Source organism: Durotheca rogersii (genome assembly GCF_024521655.1).
Source record: "Durotheca rogersii strain YMJ 92031201 chromosome Unknown GGS23scaffold_60, whole genome shotgun sequence".
Taxonomy (NCBI): Eukaryota; Fungi; Ascomycota; class Sordariomycetes; order Xylariales; family Xylariaceae; genus Durotheca; species Durotheca rogersii.
Genome location: NW_026251291.1, coordinates 64,806 through 91,260, shown reverse-complemented (window position 1 = coordinate 91,260; position 26,455 = coordinate 64,806). Strand labels below are relative to the sequence as shown.

The following is a 26,455-nucleotide window of genomic DNA, read 5'->3' as shown; positions in this document are numbered from 1 at the left end:
GCGCTGTGTTAGGTTTACCTACTATTCTCTTATAACTTACAACTACATCGCTATTAGTCGCCGGCCTACGGATTTTCTGTCCGCACATATGCACAGGGGGAAACGTAATCCTCATTGTACATAGGCACATGTAATAGAGTTCGGTGGAACTCTCTATTTAGCACAACTCTCTAGGCAGTGAGTAAGTATTCCAGGCGTCTTCAGACTGCATGCATGGCCTTCTGGGAATACCTAGTGCGCACATAGGCAGTACTTGCATATTAGGCACTCGATCACCGTGAATAGTTCCCAGTGAGATAGATAATCTGTACAGGACAGCAACTTGCTTAAGATCAACGCGTACGAAATGTCTCGAGCGTCGCCCTGCCCGTCACCAACGTCCACACCCATAGCGCGTCTACGATAAGCACGTCGACAAAGGTAAATACCAGGCTTCCTCCGAAGACAAGGCTGTGGTACGTCCAAGCCGTATGCTCGCTGAAGTCCTTAACCTGGCACACGATCGCCCAGGGGAGGACGTACAGGAGGTTACTCGCCAGGCTCTGGTAAAGGTACCATTTCGGCCGGGTAGCGAGGAGGACGGTGGCTAACTGCGTCGACGCCGCGTAGAAGATGTAGCACCAGTCGATGGTTTGCCACATGTACGCCGTGACTTGGGCGACCTCGTCCGACCCACTGAGGTACCGGGCGAAGGGTCGGGCGCCCCAGAAGGAGAGGAAGATGGCGAGCGGGACTTCGACCGCCAACGCGATGGCCAGGGAAACGAAGGCCGGCTTCATGATGCGCAGCACCGTCCCCAGCGCGACGCCGCTGGGTCTGCGCGTCGTCTCGCCAAGCTCGTGGCGCCAGGCGCCCCAGCGGTGGCCCACCCACGCCAGACTCGTCGCCTCTAGTGATGCAACAGGCACCATCACCAATCCCCACCGGATCGTGTTGAAGACTCCCCAGGCGGTTGCATACGTCGACCCGAGCGCGACAATGGTGGTGACCAACCAAAGGTATAAGGCATTGCGGACGGCGGATTCGATAAGAGTGATGGTCCCCGGCCGCAGCAGAACCATCAAAGCATCGAAGCTAGGCCGGATCGTCTCTCGACCGCTCAACTCGACGCCGTGTGGGCCATCGGAGTTGGGCTCCGAATGCCCGGACTCCGTCTGCAGACGACGCCAATACTTCAAGCTAGTCGCCCAGAGGAAGTAGCCAAGCCCCAGCAAAGAGGCCGCCATGTTGCAGGTGAGCTGGATGCCGGCCTGCAGGTTAATCGACGGCTGGTGACGGCCGACGTGGAAGCGCGAGATGAGGAGGACGTCGAGGACGATGTTGATGGCGAACTTGGCGGAGCTGATGAGGAGGGGCACGTCGGGTTTGTCGAGCGCGCGCGTGGCGGCGGCGACGGCGGTCTCGATAGCGGAGCTCAGCGCCGAGAAGGCGCTGATGCGGATGTAGGTCAGGCTGGCGGCGCGGACCTCGACAGGCACGAACCCCTCGGCAAAGGTGGCGGCGCCGCCGAAGAAGGCGATGCTCATGAGGAGTCCCAGCACGGCCTGGAACAGGATAAGTGTGTGCGTGAGGCCGAGGCGCTGCGCCGCCGAGCGCGACGCCCTGTCGCCGATGATCACCCACGCGGCACGGGGCAGCCCTTCGTTGAGCACCTCGGCGACCACGCCGATGTAGGTGTACACGTCGGTCGTGGCGACGAAGGAAGAGTCGATGTCAGCCACCCATAGCTTGACGAGCGTGCCGTACAAGGCTGGTAGGACGAAAGCGCCCACGTTGAACAGCAGAGCCCCGTGGTAACTGTTGCGGTGGAAGTACCGCGTCCAGCCAAATTTGCGACTGCGATGTGCGGTTCCATTTTGGGAGAATATCGGTGCGCTGTACGCTGCGTCGTCACCTCCTGGTGGCATCGTATGTTCAGGGGTAAGCGGGTCAAATGCGACCAAGATTCCTGAGCTCCTAGAAGTTATCGCGAACTACAGCTACGGGAGCAGCAGCGAGAAAAAGGCTCGTGAGGCTGATCAGCTGTGGGGGAAGCTAGAAATACCTACGGACTCGCAGTGGCGATCGATGTCTGACATACATGATTATTACTCCAACTGTACTGTTTGGTCAGCCCTTAAGACGATTGCTATTTGTTGATGGGTCTCTGTAACATATGCACAACACGAGCTGGCAGCTGAATCGACAAGCCTGTGTTGCCTTATTGGCTTTTATATGGTGATGGCTTTCACCATCGATGCTACCTTAGTGCTCTTCGGCCGACCTATCTAGACTTTTCAGCAGCGTTATGCCTTCAACTCCTGAATGTCGACCTCAGCCAGTTCAGGGCAAAAGGAAAGGGGGGGGGGGGGGGATTCGCCCATGCCTGGTGGTTGACAGGGGGGACCATAAGGCGCCCCTGATATTACTGTCTGGCTCTGCGCAAACAACGGTCAGCCATCTCGCTCCCTTGGTGCCTCCCAAACATATTGACAGGCGTGCCGTTTGCTTTGATAGAGTGCATGACAACTGCAAAGCAATGTGGATGAAGCCAAGTCAGACATGCCTGAGCTCATCGCGACTTATTGTTATTAAGGTGGGAGTAAGTCTTTTTCTTAGTACTCAGTGGACTTTTTCCCCTCTTCGTCCACATGAGGGAGAGGGGGGTCGGGGAAAATCGGCTGGCCTCTCTGGAGGCGGCATCGTTCTTACGAAGATTCTCTAGATATCAAGTATATTCTACCAACGTATTAGCCTTAATTGTGATCCATGCCTGCGGGGGTGTATACGGTCCATTAACGCACCTAAAGGATAAGTTGACCTCGCCCCAGGGTTTCGCCTACATCGCTAATCTTCAGTTCCTTCTCATCAAGGCCTCTCATACTGTACATAATCTCTCGGGATAGAGCGTGTCTCGCCCTCGTTATGTACGGTCCTGGGGCTGATCCCCGGCGCCGGCCCAGCCAGCCACCTTTACGTCTGGCGTTGCGCCAACTTGAGGCGCTGCCTCTCGTAAGAATCCTTTCTTACTTACTCTTTCGACCTGACGAGCTCGTCGGAATACTTCGGGGCGCGACCGCGGAGCCGGCGACTGCGATGCGCTTTCAAGCAAGGATGAATGCGTACCGAAGGAACCGCACCTCGGTATCGTAGCCCCGTGAGAGCTAAGGCGGACGTGCCAGTCGGTCTTAAGGTCTCTCCTCGCGGGCCGGCGTTCGCCTTGAGCCTTCATGGAACGTCCTTAGACGATGCACCTGTCAGCACGATCTCCCGGTGCTGGGGCCGTGACAGAGCTACGGGTGATGCGCCGCCGACTTGGGCAAACAGCTGCGAACTCGGATTGCTGTTGGGCACTGTCCGCGTGGGACAGGACGATTCGTACCGACCATAGGCCATCATTAATATCCAGCAACGGCAGATGGCAACCGGGCTCGCGGGCGCCACCTCTCGCACTTAATTACAGCTGCCATCAGCTGCAACCACCTGCCTGATATACAGGTCAAATAAAAGGACGAGAATAACCCTTATAATTACATACTTAATCGTAATAGTCGCAATACTGCGTTATTGGGGCTTTGTATTTAAATTGGACACCTTGTCTTATTGAGGTGTGTATACCCAAGGCACATTTTTTACCTAATGTACCTCCATGCGATTCGTATGTACCTGAGCAAAAGCGGCGAGGCGACACGTGACCTCGGCAGGTGTTAGTCGTCTAGATTGCAGTGCTTTGCGATGTCACTGGGAATGCGATCTGGTATTTGAGATGTATTTAGAAGATGGAGAGCCTGTAGCTGGCTCCCCTGGGTATATTCTATTGGCACTCCCCATCGCATCTCCGTCCCTTCCTCGTGCGCCGTATGAAATAAAAGAGTTAAGTCCCACCCGAACGCCTCATAAAAACTCGTGGGTTATCGTATAACTTCGTGAAACGACCGCGAGCAACGAGTTTGTCAGCTTCAGCTCGTGGCCTTCGCAGTCCTCATGGTGCCGCAGTCACGGCGTGCCACGCGCGAATACCTACGCCCGTGGCTGTCGTAAGGGCGTGGGTAGGTAGGTATCCATCCCATAGGTAGGGCTCGTGGCAAAACGGAACCGGCCGGTCTCACTGTAAATAAAATAAGCTTCGGTAGATTGGATTTCGATCATGGTCCGAGATAAGCGATGCGACAAAAACTAGCCTCGACTATTCGTCTGATGTAAGCTGTGTCTGATTTGGGGTCCGCGGTCAGTCGGACACGCGCGAGTCGGCCTGAGCGCGTGGATAGTTTGTTTGCGATTTTTTTTCGGTAACGGAGTCTCGCATGCTTGAGGCTGGCGAGTCGCTCTTCAGCGTTAGCAGTATCCGATAACCCCCATCAAGGTTCCATCCCTGATCCCATCGCCATTTTCGGGTTTCCCCCCTCCGCACTCGTTTCGCGTCGCTTCCCGACATGACGCCGCTCGCGCCTTTAAACAGATTTCGTATTCGCCTTCAAACGGCGGCTTCCTCAGCCAGCAAAGGAAAAAAAAGTCTGATGACGTCCACGTTCACAGCATGCTGTTTTGCCTCCGCTCCTTCGCCATGATCCAATATCCGGCACCGATGAAGAGCATGGCGCAGACGCAGACGGCAGGGACCAGCGCGGCGGTATAAGTGACCTGCTCGTCGTGCGTGGCGCCGTTCCAGGCTATGGCCCACTGGGGAAGCCGGATCGAACCGCCCTGCACCAGCCAGGCGATGACGAAAACGGTCAGGAGAGCGACGGCAAAGACGGCCTGGAGGGTGGCGTAAATGGTGCGTTGGAAGGCTGAAGGCTGGTGTTCGAGGACGGTCATCTTGTCAGCTCTCGCTCTGTCGCTATCACATGTCCTCAAAATGACGAGTTGAGACGACGGAATTGAAGTTATCAATGTCTTTTCAGCGGGAAGCTGAGGAGTAGAGGAGGAAAGGGGAAAGGAGGAGGAAAAAAGGAGGAAAAAGGAAGAAAAAAAAAGGAAGAAAAAAAAAGGAAGGCGAAAGGGAAGGGGAGGGAATAAAGAAGAAACAAAATACCTCAGGCGAATTTCGTAGGGCTGAGCGGGGCACAAGGGAGGAGGAGGGAGGGTAAGAGAGCTAGGTGTGTATGTGTGTGTTGTAGGTATGCCTGACCACACTCGTGTTGTGTCGATCCATTTCTTGGGTCGGGAAGAGGCTGGAGCCCGAGAGCGAAGTCGATCGATGACTCGAGGAATGACGGCCTCGGAAGGCTCGGAATTGCGAATATGAGGGATGCAGGGCCAATTCCCAGCGGCGGCTGTGATTGGTCTGTCTGCCAGTTCGGGGTCACCCACGACTGGCGTGAGGCGTTGCAGAGCCGGTTCTGAATATAGCACAAAGCAGTGAAGGATCGGGGGGCAAGCCTGGTGAGCTTGGTTGGTGAGCTTGGCTGGTCGGCCAACCGAAAACGGGTCGCCTAGTTGGCAGGACTTGTCAATGTGAGAAAGGTGGCGTCCGCGGAGAGGGCCTAACCCTGCTCCGCGATCTTCATTTCCCGATCTTGTCGACTGCGGACCACCTCCGCCTGCCCTTCCACCTATCCTTACAGGTGGTCGTAATTCCATGAGTAGCGAGCCCACGATGGTTGCGCATACGCGGAGACGAACGAGCCGACTAAGTCGCGGGTGGCCGGTTGTCGTCATGTTACGAATCCACACACGGGGTTGGCACCAAGGCGAAGAGTGCGCAGAATGCTGTCACAATGGTAAGCCGAAGCTAGTAGGGATGACGATAGCCTGCATCCGTCTCGTCAATCGAACGGGGCCAGTCGACAGCATGGCTTTCTTTGCTCGCGAGGCGAGCGGGGGCGTGTGTGTGGGGTTGAGACCGACGATGGAAGCAAATGATGACAACAGTGCCGGACCAGCCATCAAGTGAGACAGTCGTCAGGCGAGCATTCAGTGCATCTCATTGACCGCCACGGTTCCCTGGGCATGATTTGTCGGCGATGGGCGATTAGGGACAGTTCCGGCTGAATCATCCTCCTTGCTTATCAAGCCTCCCCACAGAGGGTCGGGAATCGCACATATAAGCAAATACTTCGGTCCAGCCCGTTATATCTGTAGCCTGACCGGTAGAAGACGACACGTCTCAGCCCATAGCGCGTAGGGATAGGGATAGGTAGGTGACGCCCGAATCCCTGTCCCTCTGTGACAATTCTACACATATGTAATACACGCCTCCTCTCGCAGGTCCCTATTTCGCGCCATGCTTCCCTCCACGGGCCGTTTTTGTAGTACCCAGATCGGATCCAAGATCTGTGGTGATGCGGACCCTCATCGACCCTCCGCCGCTAGCAATAGGCTACCATAGCACAACTAACGCGCCCGAGGTCAATGGTACAGGGACCTTTTATTTGTATCTATCTCTCCATGAGCCGCCAACCCCCCTCTCTTCCCACCTCTCCGTCGGTATCGCTCGGGGTCCGAACATGCCGACCGCCCCGGGATCGACGCATATCAACTCGTCGAGTGCACATAAATGCCCGGAGTGGGCGCATCCCCGGCTCTTAGAGGTCTGTGAAAGCAGCAAACCCCATCAAATCGACGGCAACGCCCTACTAACGCCCTACTCGATCCGTTTTGTGAAGGATAGCCAACATCGGCGCCGCACTCGGGCTGCGCCTCCGAGCTTCGCCGTTCGGGGAGCAGACCAGGGAAGACTGCTCCACACCGGCAATCTGTCTGGCGACGAGAGCACGCGGAGCAATGCGGGAATGATCGAGACTAGGCACGGCGCCCCGGGCATCGCTATGTGTCCCAGTAGAAATCCGGTCGCACTGCCGAGTCCGACCCTGCGGCGCTGTGCAAGGTCGAGTAGTCGTGCACGTCCGGGTGGTAGCGGGTAAAGTATTATATGATGCTAAAGGCAGGGCGCCAGGCGATCTGGGACGAAAGGGAACGCTGGTCACACCCACACCTTTCCACCGACTGGTCCCCAGGACCAGGTCAATTCTCCTTAGGGCTCCTTGGCGCCCCGAGACGAGTATACCACGTACCTAGAACCTTGTAAGTAGAGTGCCACATCTAGACCTGAGCCATGCTGCTTTAAGCCCGAGCCTGACCCAAGTTTGGCCTGGGCTTGGCCCCTAATGCGATTTTGACGCAATAAACAGGCTCTACTTAGGTATGGTAAGGGTTTTTATAAACGGTTTCCGTCAATGACATCTGTTGTTCTCCAAGTTTAGAAACAAAAGCTAGGTAAGCCAATATTTAAACTTCCAGACCCCGCGGTCCGCATGCCCTGGTGCGCTCACACCTGGATCTCCTCTACCATGACACGCAAGTCAGCTAGAGTTGGACGCTCCTCTGGTCTCGGATGCATGCATGCTTTGACGATGGTCTGGAGCGGAGGTGGAACAGGCCATTCGATGAAACGCGTGATTGGCGCGTTCGCGTAAACCATACTTTTGATGCAATTTCCAATGTCATATATGTCGGACCTCGGGGTCCACCCTGAGTCTTCCGGGCCTCCGTCGAAGCTGACCTCGGGCGCTGACCGCTCTCCCCAGCGGCTTTCGAGGTCGCAGACGACCAGACGCTTCCCGTCGTCTGAAAAGAGAAGGTTGTCGGCGCGCAAGTCGCGATGAACGATGCCGACTGAGTGAAGACAATCCAAGGCGTCGATGAGCTGCAGAATCCAACTCTTGTAAACGGCCAAAGAGGAGAAGCCACCAAGAGTGCGCGCGCTAGACGACAGCTTCTCGAAGGTGAGTTTCCCGTCGGCAGACCTGCCAAGAAGCTGGATAACGTGCGGAGACATTGGATGGCCTGGCACAGAGCCGCCCTGACACCTGATGAGATTATCGATTTCGCTTCGGTACTTGCCCTTCTTGACAAAGTGCTTCGCTGGGTCAACACAGACGAGAGGCAGCGTGGACACGAGCTCGCTCACGTCCTCGGAGTCGTCCTCTATGAGTTCAGGATGCTCAAAAGGGCGGTCTAGCGGACGTATGTCGTCGCCATCGATCTCAAAGTGACCTGACACGGGAGGCAAGTTGCGATAGAGTCGTAGTATGTCGCCCGAGAGAGTACCGGGAACGTCGAAGATGCGCACGCATTGGCCATACGTGGTGCCGTCGTCAAACCAGTACGTCATGTAAGACTTATCGCCGCGCCGGAGCTCCAGTTCGAGAAGTGATCGACCACCAGGCGGATAAAGATTGGTAGTAACGCGACGGTGCTCATACTCGGCTCGGAGACGAAGCACTTCTTTGCTGAACGGGTCGTTGGCTTGACTAGTCATGGTTGGTCGTCGGTGTTGATTGTGAGAGGTATGGGTGGTGCTGGCGTCTGTGGTGTTTAGGACTGCGAGAGGACGAAATAAAGGACGCAGAGGCCCTGCTGCAGACGACGGTGTTGGTTGAACATATGACAAGGTAGAGGCAAATCCATTCTAGGACGCGACCAACAAGCGATAACTAGGTATTGGATGAAGCACAACCTTGCTTACAGCGCGTCGGCGATGTTTTCGCGTCGATAAGAGGCCAAAACGCCAACTTCAGGTTGGGAGAGACTGTCTCCGGCGTGCTGCTGACTGGTTACCTCTCATCAGGCGTATACACGCCCGGAAAGCAACCTCGGACGTGTAAGAATCTCACCCGAAACGCGCCCTTCCAACCCACAAAAGGGGGGTTTGATATGATTTCCGAGATCAATTTGGTGCCCCGCCAAGACAGCCAGGGTAACGCGGATAGCCAAGGTGTGGCAGCATTCTCTCATGCTAGCTACCACTAACGCAACAGATCTGCAGCTAACTCACCTCGCAAAGTCGCGGCTGGACCCCTCCTCGATCTATGAGTTAGGTAGAGCGTGGCTGGGCTAGACGCGGTTGGTGTTGTGCTGTCATGGCTTCTCGAATTACGGGTCAATAGGTACCTACTCTGTTGGTTAGGTGTTATAACATCGTAGCCAAGCCCCGAATCCTGCAATATTGTGCGTTCTCTCGCTTATGAGGCCGTAGGGTGTCCTTCAATCCTTATCTCTGGCCCTATGCTATGCTTTAACCCTCCTTATCTACGCTGAGGGTATGTTAGGCTGGTGTGCATCTATGGGACTCCAATTCGGTACGTACCCACCCTACTTAGCACCCGGGAGCGGGGCCTGCTCCTAGTAAAAGCGCCGTTAGACGTTGGAGGGGCTGCGACGACGACGTCTGAGCTACCGCCTGAGCTACGCAGCGCCCAGTACAGCATCACCTCGCGCAAATTTCCCTAAGACCCGCACCGGGAAATCGGCATGGACAGTCCGTATTCCAGGGAGCTAGAGGTCGCCATCGGAGCAATCCAATCTGCCACCAAGCTTAGCCAAGCCATCACCTCGGTCGACGACAAGGGCGTTCTCGAGAAAAGCGACCTCAGTCCCGTCACCATCGCCGACTTCGCCATCCAAGCACTGTTGACCGCCACCGTCCACCATGCCTTCCCCGGCGATAAATTTGTCGGAGAGGAGTCGTCCGGAGACCTGAGGAACAACCCTGCTCTCCTCGACCGCGTATGGCAGCTGCTCCGGCGGCTGGAGGACGACGAGGCCCAGTCGCTCTGTAAGCTCCCGACCTCGCCCGAGCAGATGTGCGAGATGATCGACTGGTGCGGCTTTGGCGAACCCGGCGGATCGGCCGCCGGGAGGGTCTGGGTGTTCGACCCCATCGACGGGACCAAGACCTTCGTTCGGCGCGAAGCCTACGCCATCAACGTCGCGCTCCTCGAGGGGGGCAAGCAAGTCCTCAGTGTCGTGGGCTGCCCGACTCTTCCCGTCGATGCCGAATTCCCTATTACCAACACCACTGCCGACCCCACGGGACAGGGCAGCATCCTCTTTGCGGCAAGGGGCTACGGTACGTACATTCGCCCCTTAGTCGGATCCCCCTCGGACGAGATCGAGGTTCGCAGAGTCGAGCCGCACGCCGAAGCCGAGACGTCGCAGGAGCTGCGGCCCGTCTCCTGCTATAGTATGGTGGATTCCGGGATCGACGATGCCCATAAGCTGGCTATGCAGCGGCTCGGCATCAACAGCCTGGGGTGCGATCTGCTCTCATGGGTGCTTCGGTGGGCGGCCCTGGGGCTGGGTCTCGCGAACATGACGGTCTGGATCTACAAGGACCCGCGCCGGAGCGGAAAGATTTGGGATCACGCCGGCGCTATGCTCTTGTTCGAAGAGGTTGGAGGCAAGATCACAGATATCAGTGGCAAAGACATAGATCTAGGGGTGGGGAGGAAAATGACGGCCAACAATGGTTTCGTCGCTGCACCGAAGGTGATGCACGCTGCGGTCCTCGATACTGTTCAAGAGATTATTCGAGAGTGCGGCAAGGGACATCTCCTGGGTTGAGTTGGACGGATTTGGCCGAGAGCACTGTAGGATTAGGGAAGCAACAATTACGCATCCGACGGGACTAAACAAGAAGAGGATCATCCCATTATCGTCATACTGAAACCCGAGACTTTGGAGAAGCATTGTTTTCGACAGATATTTCTCCTTGGCGAATAAGCATACCTTTGGCCAACGCTGCTAGTGGGTTAACGACATCAACGTCATAATTTAGTCTTGGTTGGTGTCATCATTCGGACGCCAACACATCGGAGACATGGCTGGCGCCGCGGAGTTAGAATTTACGGTCAACACCGCTTTCGAGCCGATAATGTAGGGAGGTGCTCGAGATAGGAGCTCGGTACAATTAAATAGCCCGAGTAAGGAACCTAGTGATATCCACCCCAAGCCTTTCGAAATTCTCAGGTATGATCAGAGATGGCGGAGATTGCCTGGATTCTCTGGACGGCAACCTACGAAAGGGGGCTAGCCCCTACGTGACCTTACGGGGTTACCGGGCGAGATTTCACCACCTGGCGGGTTCTGAGCACGAGAGAGTCGGGCCTAGCGCGTGGATATGGGATAGGATACCTGCATAAAGGCGATAGGCCTGGTCGGGTGGCTGCATGTGCAACTCGCATGAGCCTCCTCTCCAAACAACCTCCAGCGGGGCAAACAGCGTCACCAGCGGCTGCTGCTGGCTTGCTGGCTTGCTGGTCCAGCGCCACGTCCAGAAAGTCCACGTGAGGGCGCATGGGTGCGGCCCTCCTTGCGGGACGGGGTGGGGGCAGGTTTGCGGCACATCTAGAACCTCAACCCGAGTACGCCAACGACACCCAGACTACCCCGTATGGTGTTGTGATTAAAGGCGGGAGGCCAGGAGGCCAGGAGGTGGGAACGGATAGGCACCTCTATCTCATAGCCTCAAAAAGGAATCCGTGTTCAAGATTCGAAAATACGTGCCAAAAGAAAAGGGACCAGATATCGACCCTCATCCAGCACGCAGAAACCTGAGGCCAAACAGAAAGGAAGCCTACGCTCGGGAGACGAAGATAATCGCGACACGAATTAATATATAAACGTAAGGTTATTATTCCGATAGAAACCGTTATTCCGACTTAACGTATTTAAAATTAAAAGAATATCCCGGACCGAGAATCGCTTTTAATAATACGCGTACGGCTAATCGAACGACGTTAAAAAAATATCTTAACCGTAGCTAAGGTTCTAGCGGCTAAACGTAAAGAAGTAACCATGGAACGTGTAGGTTGAGATTTGGTCTCCCACTCAGTCCCGTACCCCCCCGACTGAGAGCTCGTCACTTCTCCTGAAGGAGGGAGAGAAGCTTCTGAAGTTCAGCATCATCGGAGTACGCGTCAAGGTAACTAACCCTATCCACAGCCTAAGGATGCGAAAATTCCTCATCATAGAAACCGCCATTCTCTCAGTCAACCGCCCCAACGACTTCTAACGTGGTCCGGTCCTCCAGGAGACTCTGGGGGCCTAGGTTTTTGTGGTAGGTAGAAAGCAAAATCCGTCTGATAGTACTGTCCGGTAGCCAACTCGGACCTCAACACGATCACCATTCTGCGTTAACGGAGCAATACGATATCTGCTTGAGGAACACACGCGCTCTATTGTCCACGAAAGACTTCTCACCTAGTCATAGTTTGAACCACTCGTGATCCAGCGCGGTTTTCGCGCTAATCCGATCTTTCGGCTCGTACTGCAACAGCCGACCCAAAAGATCGGCAAAAACGTCCTTTTCCCGTCCAGAGATATCCCGATGGTGACCTGCTCTATTATTGGCCAGATACCAAAGCCCAGGGGCAATAATCTCCCGTAGCGATCGAGCACCCTGCACAACAGATGGATGGGCGATAGAAGCCGGATGGCCCCTATCCTCCCCAGAGCCATTCGTTACAGTCTCAGGTTTCATGGCGTCGACTGCAAGGCCATGCTCGTCTGTTTCGTCCTCATAAAGCCTACTCCGCTCCTCCCATGTCGTAGACCACCACGGCTCAGGTAGCTTTCCTAGGAGTTGGACCATGGCGTCGAGGTAATCACTGTCCTCGTCGTCGAAAGGATTGAAGAGCTTCCTCCCGGTCCGTATCTCGAACAGCAAGCAGCCAAGAGCCCAGATGTCGGAGCCGATTCCGGCGACTTTGTCGAGAATCAACTCTGGGGAGCGATACGGTCCAGGTATGCCGAGATCTTCGGGGGGCTCCGTAATTAGAAATGACTCACCAAAGTCGATGAGGCACGGTTGCTCCCTAATGTACCTACTGTCGACATCCTGCCATTCCACGGGGTAGACAAGATACTGAGGAGCACCCGGGTCGTCATGGTTCTCGCCCGATTGCCGCTGAACCGGGTTTTGAACGGGGTTGCCCAAGATGCGCAATACTTCCTCTTCCGCCAGGCCGTCGAGGCCGGAAATGCGGTGGAGAATGTTGCTCGGCGTAATATCTGGTCCCTTATTAGCGCTTGCTCTGGCCTATTGGCGGAGGGGAGAGAAGTGGCGAGTGGTTTCAACTTACCGCCGTGACATATTCCATGGCTATGCAGGAACTCGATGGCCTTCACAGTCTTAAAGCAAATACTTCTCAAGACCTTGTCAGGATCTTGGGAATCACGGAACAGGCCGAGAGAAACACTAGGCCCGAGAACAGGATAAACAAAACAAAGATGGTCACCGTTCGGGCCATGGATTTTGAACTGATCTTGTGCGAGACATATATAATTTGCACCATTGTCGTCATCTTGGCCAGCGCTGCGAGAATTCTTGAGCTCATTTGATATCCGGAGTTCGGGACAGTCATCAGTAGATACCTCCGCCATCAGTATTTTCAACGCAAGATAGACTGTCTCCTCTGCGTTCGTGTCCCGGCAAAGCCAGACGTTAGCAAAGCCGCCATGACCGAGTTTATGGATGACACGGTATTGACCATGGCTGCCAAGGAGATCTCCCAGGTGGACGGGGTGGTGACCGCCAGTCTCGTAGTCGTATATTTTTTCCAATTCAAACGGGGCAAGCTCTAGGTAGAGACCGTTGGACTGGAAGGGAGGAGCAATGCCTTCGTCAATGGGCAACGAGGACCCAGGAGAATCTGGCGGGGACAGCTCCGTAGACATTCTGAGGCCCCGAGATCGGCCAGCGAAGTTTCGGACTCATAGAGCCCCTCTCGCCTCTGGTGATGTTCTTTGTGGGCCGCGATTTAAAAAGAACAGGCAGGGCCGGCGGATCAGGCGTGAGGAATCGCGCGAGGTGTGTTGAGGTGAACAGAGGATAGGAAAATGAATAGGGGAAGATAGCCACTGGAAGGGAAGGGCCCAAAGAACGCTGTCTGGTGGTCAAGTGTTCAATTGTGAGGGTGGGATTCTGTTGGGTTTAGTATCATTTAGGAATAATATGGGTGGACTCCCGATGCGGATGAGTGGTTGTATTATATCTTAAGGACAGATAAATCTCATGGAAAAAGCTTGATTATTCTAGGTTCTTTAGCGGAGCTAAAGCTAAGAGCTAAGGGCTAAAGGCTTTATGGAAGTTTACGGGAGCGGCTAACTTATTTACTTATCCTTCTATCTTATTACGATATACCCGGCTCCCGAGTTAGGTAGCTCCTAATACCTTAGTAATAAAGCCTTAGCCGGTTACCCGTTAGTAAAAGGCGTTAAGTAATTAGGGTATATCTTATTATAGTATTTCCTTTAGTTCTTAGGTTATTATATCGTATCTTAATTATTTAACTTAGTATTATTTTCCGTTATAATACTAACGGGTACCTAGAATCCTTTCGACGACGTAGGTATCGTAGCCGTTCGTACGTAATGGTTTTAGTAGTAGTAATGGCTTTCCGGGGTTTACGATAGCCTTCTTTAGGTATTATATGTTAATAACCGGGTATTATTTTAGCTATAATAAGAGTTTTAATTCGTAACGATAAGGGAATACTTTACGTATAATTTTAAAAGGACTAACGTAGGTAAAGGAAAGTTTCGTTTAGTTATTTAAATAATACCTCCTTTTTTCTAGTTTAGCTAGCTTTATATACGCGAAGTCTTAAAGATCTATTAGCGGAAAATGTCTAGAATCGTAAATAAGTTTTATTTTTATCTCTATAAAACGGATTACGTCGTAAGCGTTTTACTTATATTATACCTACGTAGATACGAAATCGTTAGATATTAATAAATAAGGTAGGATATGGAACTATATAAGTTCGATTCCGTAGAGTACTTAGAAAGGGAAGAGTTTCGTAGTATCGTTAACGGAAGTATTTAATACTACTAGAATATAAGGGAGTATTTCCGGCTAGTGGTTTTAATTAAATAATAATCCGAGATAGGTTCGTAAGGCTATTTTTATAGCTTTAATAATTACCTCGGCTTATCCGTTAGCTATAGAATAATACGCGGATATTAACCGGGTTTCGATATAAGTTACTTAGTATAGGGTCTACTAGAATATAGAGGTAAACTTAGTATCTATATCTAATATAAAGGCTTCTAAAAGCTATTAATCTAGGTATATATATTAGAAATATAGTCTGGCTTAGTCTTCTATAGTATACGTAGTCTTTCCGCATAAGGCCTTTTTAAATTTTAATAGTTTATCGATAATAATTAAGGCGGTATCGTATCCGCTATATAATATTAGAAGGCTTACGACGAAGTCTAATAAAAGGACTCGGAATAATTCGGTAGGTAATAAGATCGGTAGAAGATTTCTAGGTAGTAATATATTACCTAGTTTAGCTACCTAATAAGATAAGTAAGCGTTAACGTACGTTTTAACGATACGTTTAAGAGAGAGTATAAAGGTTATGTTTCGAAGAAACGCATACGTCTTAGTAATTCTTATATAAGCCCGATCGTCGTATACTAGCTAGAGAAATTTATCTTAATATAATTATAGTACGTAAAGGCGTTAGCGTTACTTATTATAGAAGAAGAGGAGGCCTAAAGAAGAGTTAAGGGTAAAGTAGTAAAAGGAATTTATAACTAGATCTTAGTTTAGTTATTAGCGGATCTTAGCGTATATAGTTTTAAAGGTATGATTTTTAGGAATAGCTTCGATAATATCCTAAGTTAATTAGTTTAATAAGTATAGTATCGCCGCTACGGTACTAGGTATGGAAGCTAAAAGCTTTCTAGCGGTAGGTAAGAGGAGGTTATTATCGTCGTTATTTACTATATTAACTTAGACGGGGAATAAACGGATAACGAATACCTTAGGAGGTTAAATCGATATATTTTATTCTTAAGGTATTAAGCTTAAGAAGGCTTATTAGTCGAGTAGTTAGGAGTATATACGTAATAAGGCGTTAACGTTAATATACTATTTACTTAATCGATAAAAAATCTTAATACGGTCGGTATATTAATTAAGATTTAATCGCTAGGCTAAGAGGCGTCGCTATTTACGAGGAATGCCTATTTTATTAAAGGCGTTTCTAATAGCTATATGATCCGTAACGACGTTAATAAAGTTATAATCTAAAATATAATTTAATTATTATAATATTTAAACTAGCGCTCTTATTTCTAATTCTATTAGTTAGTAATACCTTTAGTATTTATCGAGCGTTTTAAAGAGGAATATAAGCGGTACGTATTTATTATTTTAAATTTAATATAATGCTACGCCGTAGCCCTTAATACTTCTATCTACGAATAATATAAAGGGTTTAGTATAGTCTAGGAATGCTAGATTAACTACGTATCTTAATTTATTCTTAAGTATTTCCTAGGCTTTCTAGGCGTTCTTCTATAGCTTTAGTCGTCGGTTAATCTCGTAACTATAGGCTTTTTATTACGACGAATCTATAAGCTTATCCGGTAGTAGTAGTAGTACGGTATTTTTAGCGTATATTTTTCGTCTGGGGTTCTTTTTAAGACTATTTCTAAAGCCTAAAGCTTTAACTTCGAAGAATAGTTACGTAATAATAAAGTATTTAGGGATATGGTTCCTATGGTATTTCATAAGGCCTAGTCCGTATTTTAAGTCGTCGAGAGTATGTAATTATAGTTTTTAGATTACTGCTATTTTATCGTCGATAGTATTAATACCGACCTTAGATACCTATCTTCCGAAAGCGCGTAGTTCTAGTTAGGCGAAGTAGCATTTAAAGAGAGCTATGGATATACCGGACTTCTTTAGGATAATTAAGATTAGGTCGATATATTTAATATAATTATTTATATTACGGCTATAGATAATAATATCGTCGATATAAACAAAGGTAAACTACTAGAGGTATAGGGTAAGGAGCCGTTCTATTCTATACTAAAAGAAGCTAGGAGATATAGTTAGTCCTATTATACTAACGGTTAGTTATTCGTATCCCTTATATTAGGTTACGAAGGCGGTCTTTTATTTATCGTTTTTAACTATATCTTATGTTACGTAAAACGTAGACGCCTACATTCACGCTTTGCGGTATGTAGGCTTATATAGGCTGGTTCAATTGCTACGTGACATCTTATTAAAAGAATCCTTTAATAACGTTCATTAAAGTAAAAACCGTATACCCGTATATACTTAAGAGTATATCCTTTTATCGAGGTAGGGGATATTTATTAAACTATATTTTAATATTAACCTTACGTAGATCGACGACTATCCTGGGCTTATTATTTCGTTAAACGATAAAGGCAGGGCTTAAATAAGGTAATTCCTTGCTAAGGGGAATATCTTCGACGATACCGAGTTTCTTTAGGGGATCTAGTATATTATCTATGGCGTTTCTATTCCTTTTAGATATATAATAGGGTCTTTATCGAAGGTTTATTAGATTAACCCCTTTTTTTAAAGGTAATAAGTATCTTAATACTATCGTTAAATTTACTTAGTTACTATTAAAAGAGGTAGGCGTATGCTTTAATAATTTCCTATATACGGGTTTTTACCTAAGGTCCCTAGTAGTCGGATATATCCATCTCCTCGTTTATTAAGGTAAAAGGTATTACGTTTTAAGCGTTTTCTAGTCCGGGGAAATGATATAGGTAGCCGTTAGGGTATTTAAGATATTTAGGGTCGTTTAAAAGGTCGTCGGTATTACCTAGTAGATCGGAAAGTAGGACGGCCTAGTATCGGTCGTATTTCTTATCGTTTATATTTATAAGGTATAAGTTAATTAAATTACATATGTTAACTTTAGTTAAGGATCTTACGTATCGCCCGGTAGGTATACGTATCCTAATTTTACCGAAGTTAATAAAGGAAAGGGCGGCGTCCTAACCGGTAATAATGTCGTTAATAAGGCTTTCTAGCGTATTAGTTATTAAGGAGGAAAAGATTTTTAGTTTAATTAAATAACCGGATTTAAGGACGGGAAGTTTGGTATATAATATAGGAATGTTATATCCGCGGCCCGGCTCGAGTATTATTATTCTTATTATTCGAATCGCGACTCGTTCTAGTAGTTAACGATATAGTTAGTTATCTTTATGCCTTATACTAACGGCTCGTATTTTAAAGTCGGAGTTAGCTATTACTAGTATATCCTTTTTATTTCCTTATTTAATATGGAGCTTATTAAGTTAAAGAAATAAAGTTTTTAAAAGAAGCGAGTACGATAAGGAATCGATTATAAATACCGTATAATTAGCGGACCATTTATTATTATTAATAATCGGAAAGGTAAGTATTAAACGGGTTAATTCTATAACTATCGGGCCGTTACCGACGCCGCTTAAGGCTATCGGTTCCGGGAGGCGCGTTATAAGTACGGTAGGATAATATACGGTTAATATTAATCGGCTTATAAGAGTAATAAGAGAGTAAGTATCGATATATATTATTAGTTTTAATGTTTCTAATAAAACGGTAGTCTAGAATTACCGAAAGGATCGGAATAGGTATCTTTCATCGTTTAAAAAGAAAACATAAGCGCCGTTTAATACTAGATTTAAATATAAAGTAATAATAGTCTATATCGGTTTCGTTTTTACGGGTTTCGTCGTTTTACGGTATTTTTAGTTTTCGTATCTTTAATGTTCCGGAAGTAAGGTCGATAATAATACCCCGTCGTCGGTACTATACGGCCCTAGGGTATTAATTAAGTCGCCGGCGTACCGTTTTCCGGGTCCGTTTTTACGCTAACATCGGAAATATCTTATACGATACGGTCGAATTCCTCTTTAAGTAATAGACTTTCTTCCCTAATATCTAGGTCGGATATAATAATAGTATCCTTTATAAAGTAAGCGTTAACCTATTATTTTAGTTTAACGTAATCGCCGCGGTAGTTAGGGTTACCGTATTTATAATAAATCTAACGGCGGCGAGGTTTATTACTATCGTTAGTTTATTAGGCTAGTAGTTATTAAATTAGCTATATCGATTACGGCTAAGCTAGTTACGTTATTTATATCTACTAGTCTAGCTATATTAGCTAGCCTAGTTATATTTACTAGCCTAGCTATTACGTTAATTACTAGAAGGGTTATTAAAGTAATTATCTTTGGTCTTATTTTAGCTGGAATTATCCCGGTCTTCGTCCGTACCTTTGAAATCATTTAACGGCGTTACCTGGCATTTAAAGTTATCCTTTTATCGATTTAAGCTATTAAAGCTTCTTTTCCATAGCGGTAATACGGGAATGGTCCTTATTTTACTATATTTTAATACGTTTATATTCGGCTCGTATGAAATACTTTACGGATACTAGTTACGATTTCAGGTCCTTAATAATATTATGGGATTATCTAAGCATAATAACTTATATTAAACGGGGATTTAATCCTATTTTAATTCTTTTAACCCATAAATCTTCGTCGAACTCGCTAGCTTTATTATAAAGCCGTATCTTCCGGTCGACGTAATCGTAAAGCGGTAATATATCTTCTATATCGAAGGAATATTTTAAGTTATTAACTTAAAATAACGTTTCGCTTTTATCTTTTTAAAATCGCTCGAAGAAGGTAGCCTTAAGTAAGTTAAGGTCGAAGGTTATAATATCTCTTAGGGTTATAGGAAGGGAGTTAAAAAACGCTACCCCGTCGGTATCTCTTATTAGGATTTCTTACCTAAAGGTATCTAGTATTACCTCGGGACCCTTTCGGTATATAAGGAAGTTAATCTTATTAAGATATTCCGTAATAAGAGTTTTCTTATTATCGTATATAAAGATCTCCGGCTTAAGTTTATTATAAGGTCGCTTAGCGGGGTATATTAGTTAATAAGGTACCGGATTATCGGGAGGCGCCGGATAGTTAGGCCCGGACCGGTTTTATTCGTAGTTATAAGCGTCGTAAGGCTAATATTTACTTTAGGATCGAGTTATAATAGAAGGGAAACCTATTAGTTAGAAATCTATTAGTTAATAAGATAGCTATGGAAATAGTAGTAGCGGTTATTTTAAGGCTTTAAGGGTTTCGTATCGTAAAGATATAACCGGAATGTACGGAAATTCCGTAATCGGCGGTCTTTATCGCTAGATTATTATAAACTTTTCGAATTCCTAGGTATTAATAATTTATATTTAGTTATTAAAACTATCCGTTACCTTTATAGTAATATTTAGGCGTTAACGGGGGCTTATCTTTCTTAGGATAGTTTTAATATCGTCTCGGGAAGCGAGTAATTCTAAGGAGTAGTTTTAGAGGTAGGATAGTTTACCCTGCGACTAATATTGCGGTATTTCGTTAACTATAGTTATTATTAGGTAAAAATGATAGAGGTTTTCCATAGTAGGTAATACTTTAGTTATTTTACCGTTAAGTAATCGTAAATCGGTAGGCTTAGGTAGTAAAGGTAGCCTAGAAGTTAAGGGTAGGCGTTCTGGTTATTTTTCTAGGGATTTAATAAATAGTATTAATGGCCCTGTTCTTTAGTTAGATGGTCTTATACTATATAATCCGATAGGGTCTATACTTAATGAAGAGGATAAGGAGATTATTCCTCCTTATTTATATATTAGAAAAGAGGTTAGTAAGGGATTCGGTAGGGTTTAAGGCGTTTCGCCGTGGTCGTCTTTTAGATATATCGCTATAACTATTACTACTATACCTTCTATAGGTAGAATAGCTAATGTAACTATTAGTAATAAGGGACGTCTCTAGCTTTAAAAAAGGATTATAAGGTCCTTAAGGCCTTTAAGTAAATAAGGGGGGTTATTTTATGCGCGTAGTAATGATAAAGGGGGTTTAAGAGATGGGGTTTTAGGTACCGTGGTTTTAATAAAGCGGCCTTTCGAATCTCGGGCTCGTTTCGTGGGTATCGGCTTAAAGTAGAGTAGTAAGAGGGTATGTCGTATCGTAATAGCTTTACTATCGTATCGTAATATCGGGAGTAAGTAACCGAATTAAGTTATCTTTAAAGCTCTTTTCCGAGAGGCTTATCCGTTATAACGAGAGGTACTACTATATTATATCTTAAGGATAAATAAATCTCATAGAAAAAGCTTAATTATTCTAGGTTTTCTAACGGAGCTAAAGCTAAGAGCTAAGGGCTAAAGGCTTTATGGAAGCTTACGGGAGCGGCTGACTCATTCACTTATCCTCCTATCTTATTACGATAGGTCGTGGTTAAAACCTACCCGGAAGAAAAAAAAAAAACAGCGCTTGCATGGCCGTAGCAGCGTTAATATACATGCTTTGATAGGCCCAACTCATGAACAGGGCTGGCGCAGATTCGTAGACATATCCTCGCACCGAGTGCCCCGGTCCCGCAAGGTTCGAGGTAGGTAATTTGGGAAAGTCGTCGCATCGGCCTTCGGCGGATTGTTCACGATGCCGTAGTTATCCAAAGTCAATAAACTCTACCCTGGGCGATTTGGCATCTAGAGAAGCTCGGCCGGTTTCCTACAATAAAGTAGAATATTATGGTCTTCGGATTCGGGGTATGACATCTTAACAAATTAAATGCTATTATTTTTCTCTGGGTTTAGTGATACGATGGGGCCAAGAAGACTTGGACGCTGGAGTGGTGTACCTAGATCCAAGTATTCGGCAAGGGGTCGCCTGACGGCACAGCTAACGACAGCGTGAGCGATCCTGCGAAATTCGACTTGGACCTCACTTTATCGGGACAAGCTTAGTGAGTCTGTATCCCCTCTGAGGCTACCCAGACAGTGCGACACGACGCGGAAAGAGCGTGAGCTGGAGGGGTTATATCGAGAGAAATTCCTCTTCATTATCCGTCACCACCTACTTTATGATAGAACTTGCTAGCTCGGTACCCACGTAATTCTATAATATCTCGAATCTCGGAATGGCTCTGCTCTCGTCTGATCCCCGCCTTCTTGTTGCTCTGATGCCAAGTCTGAGATTAACTAGGAACGAAGGCCGCGAGGCGTTATTGTCGTCCCCGTTGATTATATAGACTTCCGCGAATGTCGCCAGTTTGTCGAAGTCCGTCGCGCCTCTTCCTTCCCGATATATTCTGCCGCATCATTCTATGGGCAACTAAGCTGTTCGCGGAGCAAGCGGCCTGGCATGGACGGTTGCCGACAAAAGGGGAATAATTTGTATTTCCTGTTTGGAAAATATTATGCCCATAGCTTAAGCGGCGAGCTTGTGGAGACCGAGCAGAGCGACGGGCAACAGGAGCCAAACCTTCGCCCACCGCTTTGGTCGGAGAAGCGAGCTTTCTATTGATCTGAATAGGACCACTTTTCAAATGAAAACGACTCCATTTGGACGTGTGCTGTTACACGTCTGCCACCGTCGGGCCCTTGGGAGCTTCGCGAAGGACTTGCTTCACTAGGAAATACAGATCCAGATCTAGTCTTTTCAGCCTCTCTGCATTGGAAACCGCCTGCCTTCTTAGTCTATGGCCCACGAGACAATGTCTAGAAGTACGCTTGCGATCCCGAGAAAATCCACACGGTCATTAATGATACCTTTTTGGGACCGGTGAGACCTTAGGGTGCAGGTGGCCTAGAAAGGCCAGACTTGGTGATATCGACGTTGCCTGGGGCTGGACTCTGCATCCTTTGCATAGCGTCTGCATATGTAAGGTCTAAAGTCGTGGGACAGACACGTCCCGAAAGAAGATCCCATGGGGATCTCCCCGATTCATCTTTGGGGGAGAGGAATTCGATACGTTGGTTACTAAGAAAGAACCCCTTTAATCCCTTCGGCGCCGGGTCTTGCTCCGTTTAAGCTTTGAGCGCGGTATCCTACACTCGGCAATATTCTCATAATAATATCTATGGTCTCTTCCCACGATCTCGCATCAGCGCGGACGTACGTCGGCAGCCTGCCCTGCTTCCGTACCTGGGAGGCCGCAGCGGGACCTGTAGCCGGAGCTGCTGAGCGAGGGAAACCTCGAGGGCATACGTGTGTACTTCTAGATACCGTCTGGCTACCGGCACGGGGGCTTATAAGTACCATAGGGCTAAGTACGTCAGCAGATGGCGGAGGCTACGGGCGAAGGACGACGTGCCTACATAGCGAAGTTGAACATCTTTTCTTGGATTCCCTTTCGCTTTCCCATAGTGAGGAATACAACGCTAAGTAATCGTAGATATGGACCAGGCGTTGTTGGAATTTCCATAGGGCTACGCAGGGCGTAGATATAAGACCGATCCATTCCTGTGTGAATAGTGAAATAATAGGGGCTAATAGAAGCTACTCCGCACATAATCAGCCTGCATCTTCACCACGCCCGAATTCTGAAGAAAGGCTTGCAATATTGTCTCACTGCTTCTGAGAAGCTCGGGCTCCTTTCCTTTCCTTTCCTTTTCTCCTTCTTTCTGTTATAGAAAAAAAGGAGGCGGGGTTACACTATTAGAGGTTGGGACGCCCTGGGACACTGCCATGAGCAGTCTCTACCACGCAGGACAACTAATTTATCAGAGGATGCATTGTGACTTGAGCAGTAAATTGACATGCATGCGACGGGATGAGCTACATCACTTTGCGCAAGCTCTGGGCTGCCCACTGCGTAACCACGAGGCCGTGCAGTCAGGCTAGACGCCAACACCAACGCCACAGACTCAGACTGCCCCCCTGACGACGTACCTGGGACAATCCTTGTCAGATTACATCGCAGACGCCCATTCTATTAGCAAGCTTGTTACGGGGAATCCCAGGCGCCTGCACGTCCTCGTTTTCAGGCCCGTAGGCGTATATAGCTTTCTCTTTTCCCCTCTCCGAAAGCACTCGTCTCAGGGAGTTAATCGGCTTACGATTGCATCAGAACATTTACATCATTAGACTGTGCTACGGCGACCAATTTGACCAAACGAATAAACTTGCGAAATGTCTTTCCCACCATTCCAAGCCCACGCCCCATTTCTCCTTTCCCCGTCTTCCTCCTTCTCGGGGGCAGAGCAACAGCCGCCGCCCCTTACCACCCGAGATCTCTTCGGCGCCACCTGGCACATGATCGCCAGCTCTAGCACTATGTGGCAGGATCGCAAGAGTAGCATCACCGTTACTTACTCCGCCACCGCTGACGGCGCCGATGGCCGCGACTTCTATGATGTGGCGGCCTGGTCCGCCGATAACTCGTCAAAACAACATTCTACGAAAGGCCTTAGCTGTCCCGCAGCTGCCTATTCGGGATATGTGTATGCTTGGAGAGGCACAGGGTGGTTAAGACTCATCACTACGCGATGGGAGGTTGTTGGCTTAGGCGTCGTATCTCACCGGTCTGAGGCAGACGGTGCAGACGGTGCAGATGTGGAGGATGACGATAGAGGGGACGGTGCTGTGGTGCTAGTTACCTTCGTGCAGAAGACAACGTTTTCCCCGCCAGCTCTGTCAGTGTTCATACGACAAGAACACCTAAATGGTACGCAGGAAGAAAACGTGGTGAAACGTGTCGTGGCGGAACTGAAATCACAGGGTATGGAGTCACTGCATGCTGAAGTGGACAAACTGAGGCCTGTTCCGTGGAACTGAGCAAGGGGTCCTGAGCTCAATAACGCCTTTTATTTTCGGACAGTATTAAAAAAAACCTAGCCGGAAATTTCGTCCTTTACACTAGTTGTAACGGTTCCTCAGATATATTCGAGTCCGTAAAGAAATATGACTTCGATGAATTGGAGTTTAATACTTTTACACGAGACCAAGGACGTCGTCTTCTGTCCCCCCTCTGCTCCGCTCCCCTCTAGTCGCGGCCCAATTTCCACCCACATTTTTTAAGTCGTCATGAGGACACGATAACAGAGCTAAGCTTCTCCTGGTCGTTGAACAACTAACCGCTCCGCAGAACTCTGAGAGGGAGAGTGCCAAGACGGGTATGTGCCAGGATCATGGGAAGGTCTCTCAACCTGCTCGTTTGCAGAGGGAACATAATAAAACCAGACAGACTGTGTAGGCGGCTCGGCGGCTCCAGGTCCGTAATAGAAAGTACCGGGGGGGTAACTCTGAATTTGGGGCTCTGCAACTCCAGCTGCTGGCGTGGGGCCAGGACGATGAGTCTCGTGCGATATGTTCACTATTCGCACAATTTGTGGGGAATGTGAAGCCAGTGGCAGCAAGATGCTGCCATCACCCCCTTCGGCGGTCGATACTACGCTCTGGAGGATGGAAGTGTCGCCGAGAGCGCCGAAGCCACCTTTGGCCTTCTTTCCAAACCCCCTTCCCGTCCTCGGCCGGTTCGGATCCTCTTTGTTCTGCATTGATAGCCTGCTAATAATGCCCGACCTGCCGCTGCCGCTTCCACCGAGGGTCGAGCGAAGAGACTTGACGATCCACAGCTGGGAGACGTAGACCCTCGTGAAATTGGCGAAGCCGGGGGTGCAGCTGACGATGATGGCTACATGGTTCTCGACGACGCTGCAGATAAGAAGAGACGTGTACTTCCACGTGCCATCATTAGTGTCCAACGCTTCTACTCTATAGACCAGTGACAGAACACTAGCGACGACTCCCCTATTGGCGCAAACTTAGCGGAAAGCTCCCTCAACGAGCGCATCCATCGCGACTTACACTGCGGCAGTCGTAAAGACAGCCAGAATCTGGATCTTCTTCTTCGTTGATAGATTGAGGCTCATAATGACCGGAACCGGCAAGAAGAAGATAAATAGATCCAGGATGATTCCCAGGGCAGACTGGACGACACCCCAAATCAGATCCCTCTCGGGGCGCCCGCTCAACAAGACGCTAGCCCACGTCTCCCCAACATGAGGCGCCGACAAAACTGCCGAGGTGGGAATGTTGGTAAAGTAGATCAACCCGGAGAAGACGATCCCGACGCGGATAGCCATGCGCATCGCTTGCTTGACATCGAAGACCTGGTAGAACAGCAAGAAGATAGAAGCCTTGGAGAAGAACAGCACGAAAGAGACAATGATTTGCTGGGCGAAGAGAATCTACCGCGGCGGTTAGTCCCCGAGCAGGATATTGGCTCTGTGTTTGTATGTGAAACTCACCTTCGTATATGTGCCATCGTACCAGCATGCTCTCACATCCCACTGATGGCGCGCGAACCTGGTCTGAGCCAGCATGAGACCAGTTTGGGCGAGCAGCAAAATCAGCGCAGTGGTGGCGAAGTCTATGTAAGGTGTTAGCCTTAGTATCTCAGAGACGTGCGAGCACTTCCGAGTTAACTGAGACACGAGTTTCGGGTTTTCTTACAATCGCTCCACCACAGTTTCCGCCTGTTAGCAAATAGTCTACAGGCTGTGAAAATGACAGATAAGACGGTCATTAGGATGCATATTGACATAAGGACCGCCACCAGCGTGTCTGGGTTCTCGAAATTGGAGACAGTGCCCGGCGGTGGCGCCCCCGCGGGGTACATGCATAGATCCAAGCCGGGAACTGTGAATGAATCCATGATGGGCTGGCAGGCTAGAATTCTCCCGTGATAGAGTATGTATCGGATGGCTCGGGACGCGTAATCAGAGAGCTGTATGGGGACGAGTTAAGAAGATGGGAAGACCCGCGACGTTATTCAAATGAGGATCCACGGACCTAAGAGGAACAAAACAACTACGAGGCATCTAGGACTTTAAAGACCAGCTCCCGGGAATTGCACGGCGGCAGTACACCATGGCGTACATCCTGTTTAACGAAAAAGACCAAACCCCACGCAGTATTAGCCCCGAGTATACCAAAAAAAGGGTTGGTAGTGTCATTAACGGCTGGGAGGGGTTTAGTAACATCCGCCCCCAAAGAATCCTGAATTGGTGGAAACGAAGCTAGATAGTGCTCTGGCAAATGCGAGCTCACAGTCAGAACGTATGAG

The 26,455-nt window shown here is 48.7% G+C and overlaps 6 protein-coding genes across 6 annotated transcripts; 2 read left to right on the top strand and 4 right to left on the bottom strand.

Moving 5' to 3' along the window:
• Positions 1–233: 233 nt before the first annotated feature.
• Positions 234–2,134, bottom strand: GGS23DRAFT_470807 (uncharacterized protein). Its single transcript, XM_051514223.1, has 2 exons — positions 2,081–2,134; positions 234–2,005 (listed from the first exon to the last, which is right to left on the bottom strand). The coding sequence occupies exon 2, from the start codon at positions 1,905–1,907 to the stop codon at positions 333–335; it is 1,575 nt and encodes a 524-aa protein (XP_051367142.1). The 5' UTR covers positions 1,908–2,005; positions 2,081–2,134; the 3' UTR covers positions 234–332.
• A 4,423-nt stretch (positions 2,135–6,557) lies between these two features.
• GGS23DRAFT_470816 (kinase-like protein) lies at positions 6,558–8,900 on the bottom strand. Its single transcript, XM_051514224.1, has one exon. The coding sequence runs from the start codon at positions 8,240–8,242 to the stop codon at positions 7,250–7,252; it is 993 nt and encodes a 330-aa protein (XP_051367141.1). The 5' UTR covers positions 8,243–8,900; the 3' UTR covers positions 6,558–7,249.
• On the top strand, positions 8,711–10,692 carry GGS23DRAFT_470642 (carbohydrate phosphatase). Its single transcript, XM_051514221.1, has 2 exons — positions 8,711–8,903; positions 8,960–10,692. Exon 2 carries the CDS (start codon positions 9,235–9,237, stop codon positions 10,324–10,326), a length of 1,092 nt encoding a protein of 363 aa, XP_051367140.1. The 5' UTR covers positions 8,711–8,903; positions 8,960–9,234; the 3' UTR covers positions 10,327–10,692.
• A 752-nt stretch (positions 10,693–11,444) lies between these two features.
• Positions 11,445–13,833, bottom strand: GGS23DRAFT_470625 (kinase-like domain-containing protein). Its single transcript, XM_051514220.1, has 2 exons — positions 12,846–13,833; positions 11,445–12,774 (listed from the first exon to the last, which is right to left on the bottom strand). Exons 1-2 carry the CDS (start codon positions 13,438–13,440, stop codon positions 11,969–11,971), a joined length of 1,401 nt encoding a protein of 466 aa, XP_051367139.1. The 5' UTR covers positions 13,441–13,833; the 3' UTR covers positions 11,445–11,968.
• Positions 13,834–23,406: 9,573 nt separating this feature from the next.
• On the top strand, positions 23,407–24,296 carry GGS23DRAFT_470595 (uncharacterized protein). Its single transcript, XM_051514218.1, has one exon. It carries the CDS (start codon positions 23,518–23,520, stop codon positions 24,160–24,162), a length of 645 nt encoding a protein of 214 aa, XP_051367138.1. The 5' UTR covers positions 23,407–23,517; the 3' UTR covers positions 24,163–24,296.
• Positions 24,297–26,187, bottom strand: GGS23DRAFT_470600 (uncharacterized protein). Its single transcript, XM_051514219.1, has 4 exons — positions 25,843–26,187; positions 25,638–25,759; positions 25,195–25,577; positions 24,297–25,137 (listed from the first exon to the last, which is right to left on the bottom strand). Exons 1-4 carry the CDS (start codon positions 26,042–26,044, stop codon positions 24,432–24,434), a joined length of 1,413 nt encoding a protein of 470 aa, XP_051367137.1. The 5' UTR covers positions 26,045–26,187; the 3' UTR covers positions 24,297–24,431.
• Positions 26,188–26,455: the final 268 nt, after the last annotated feature.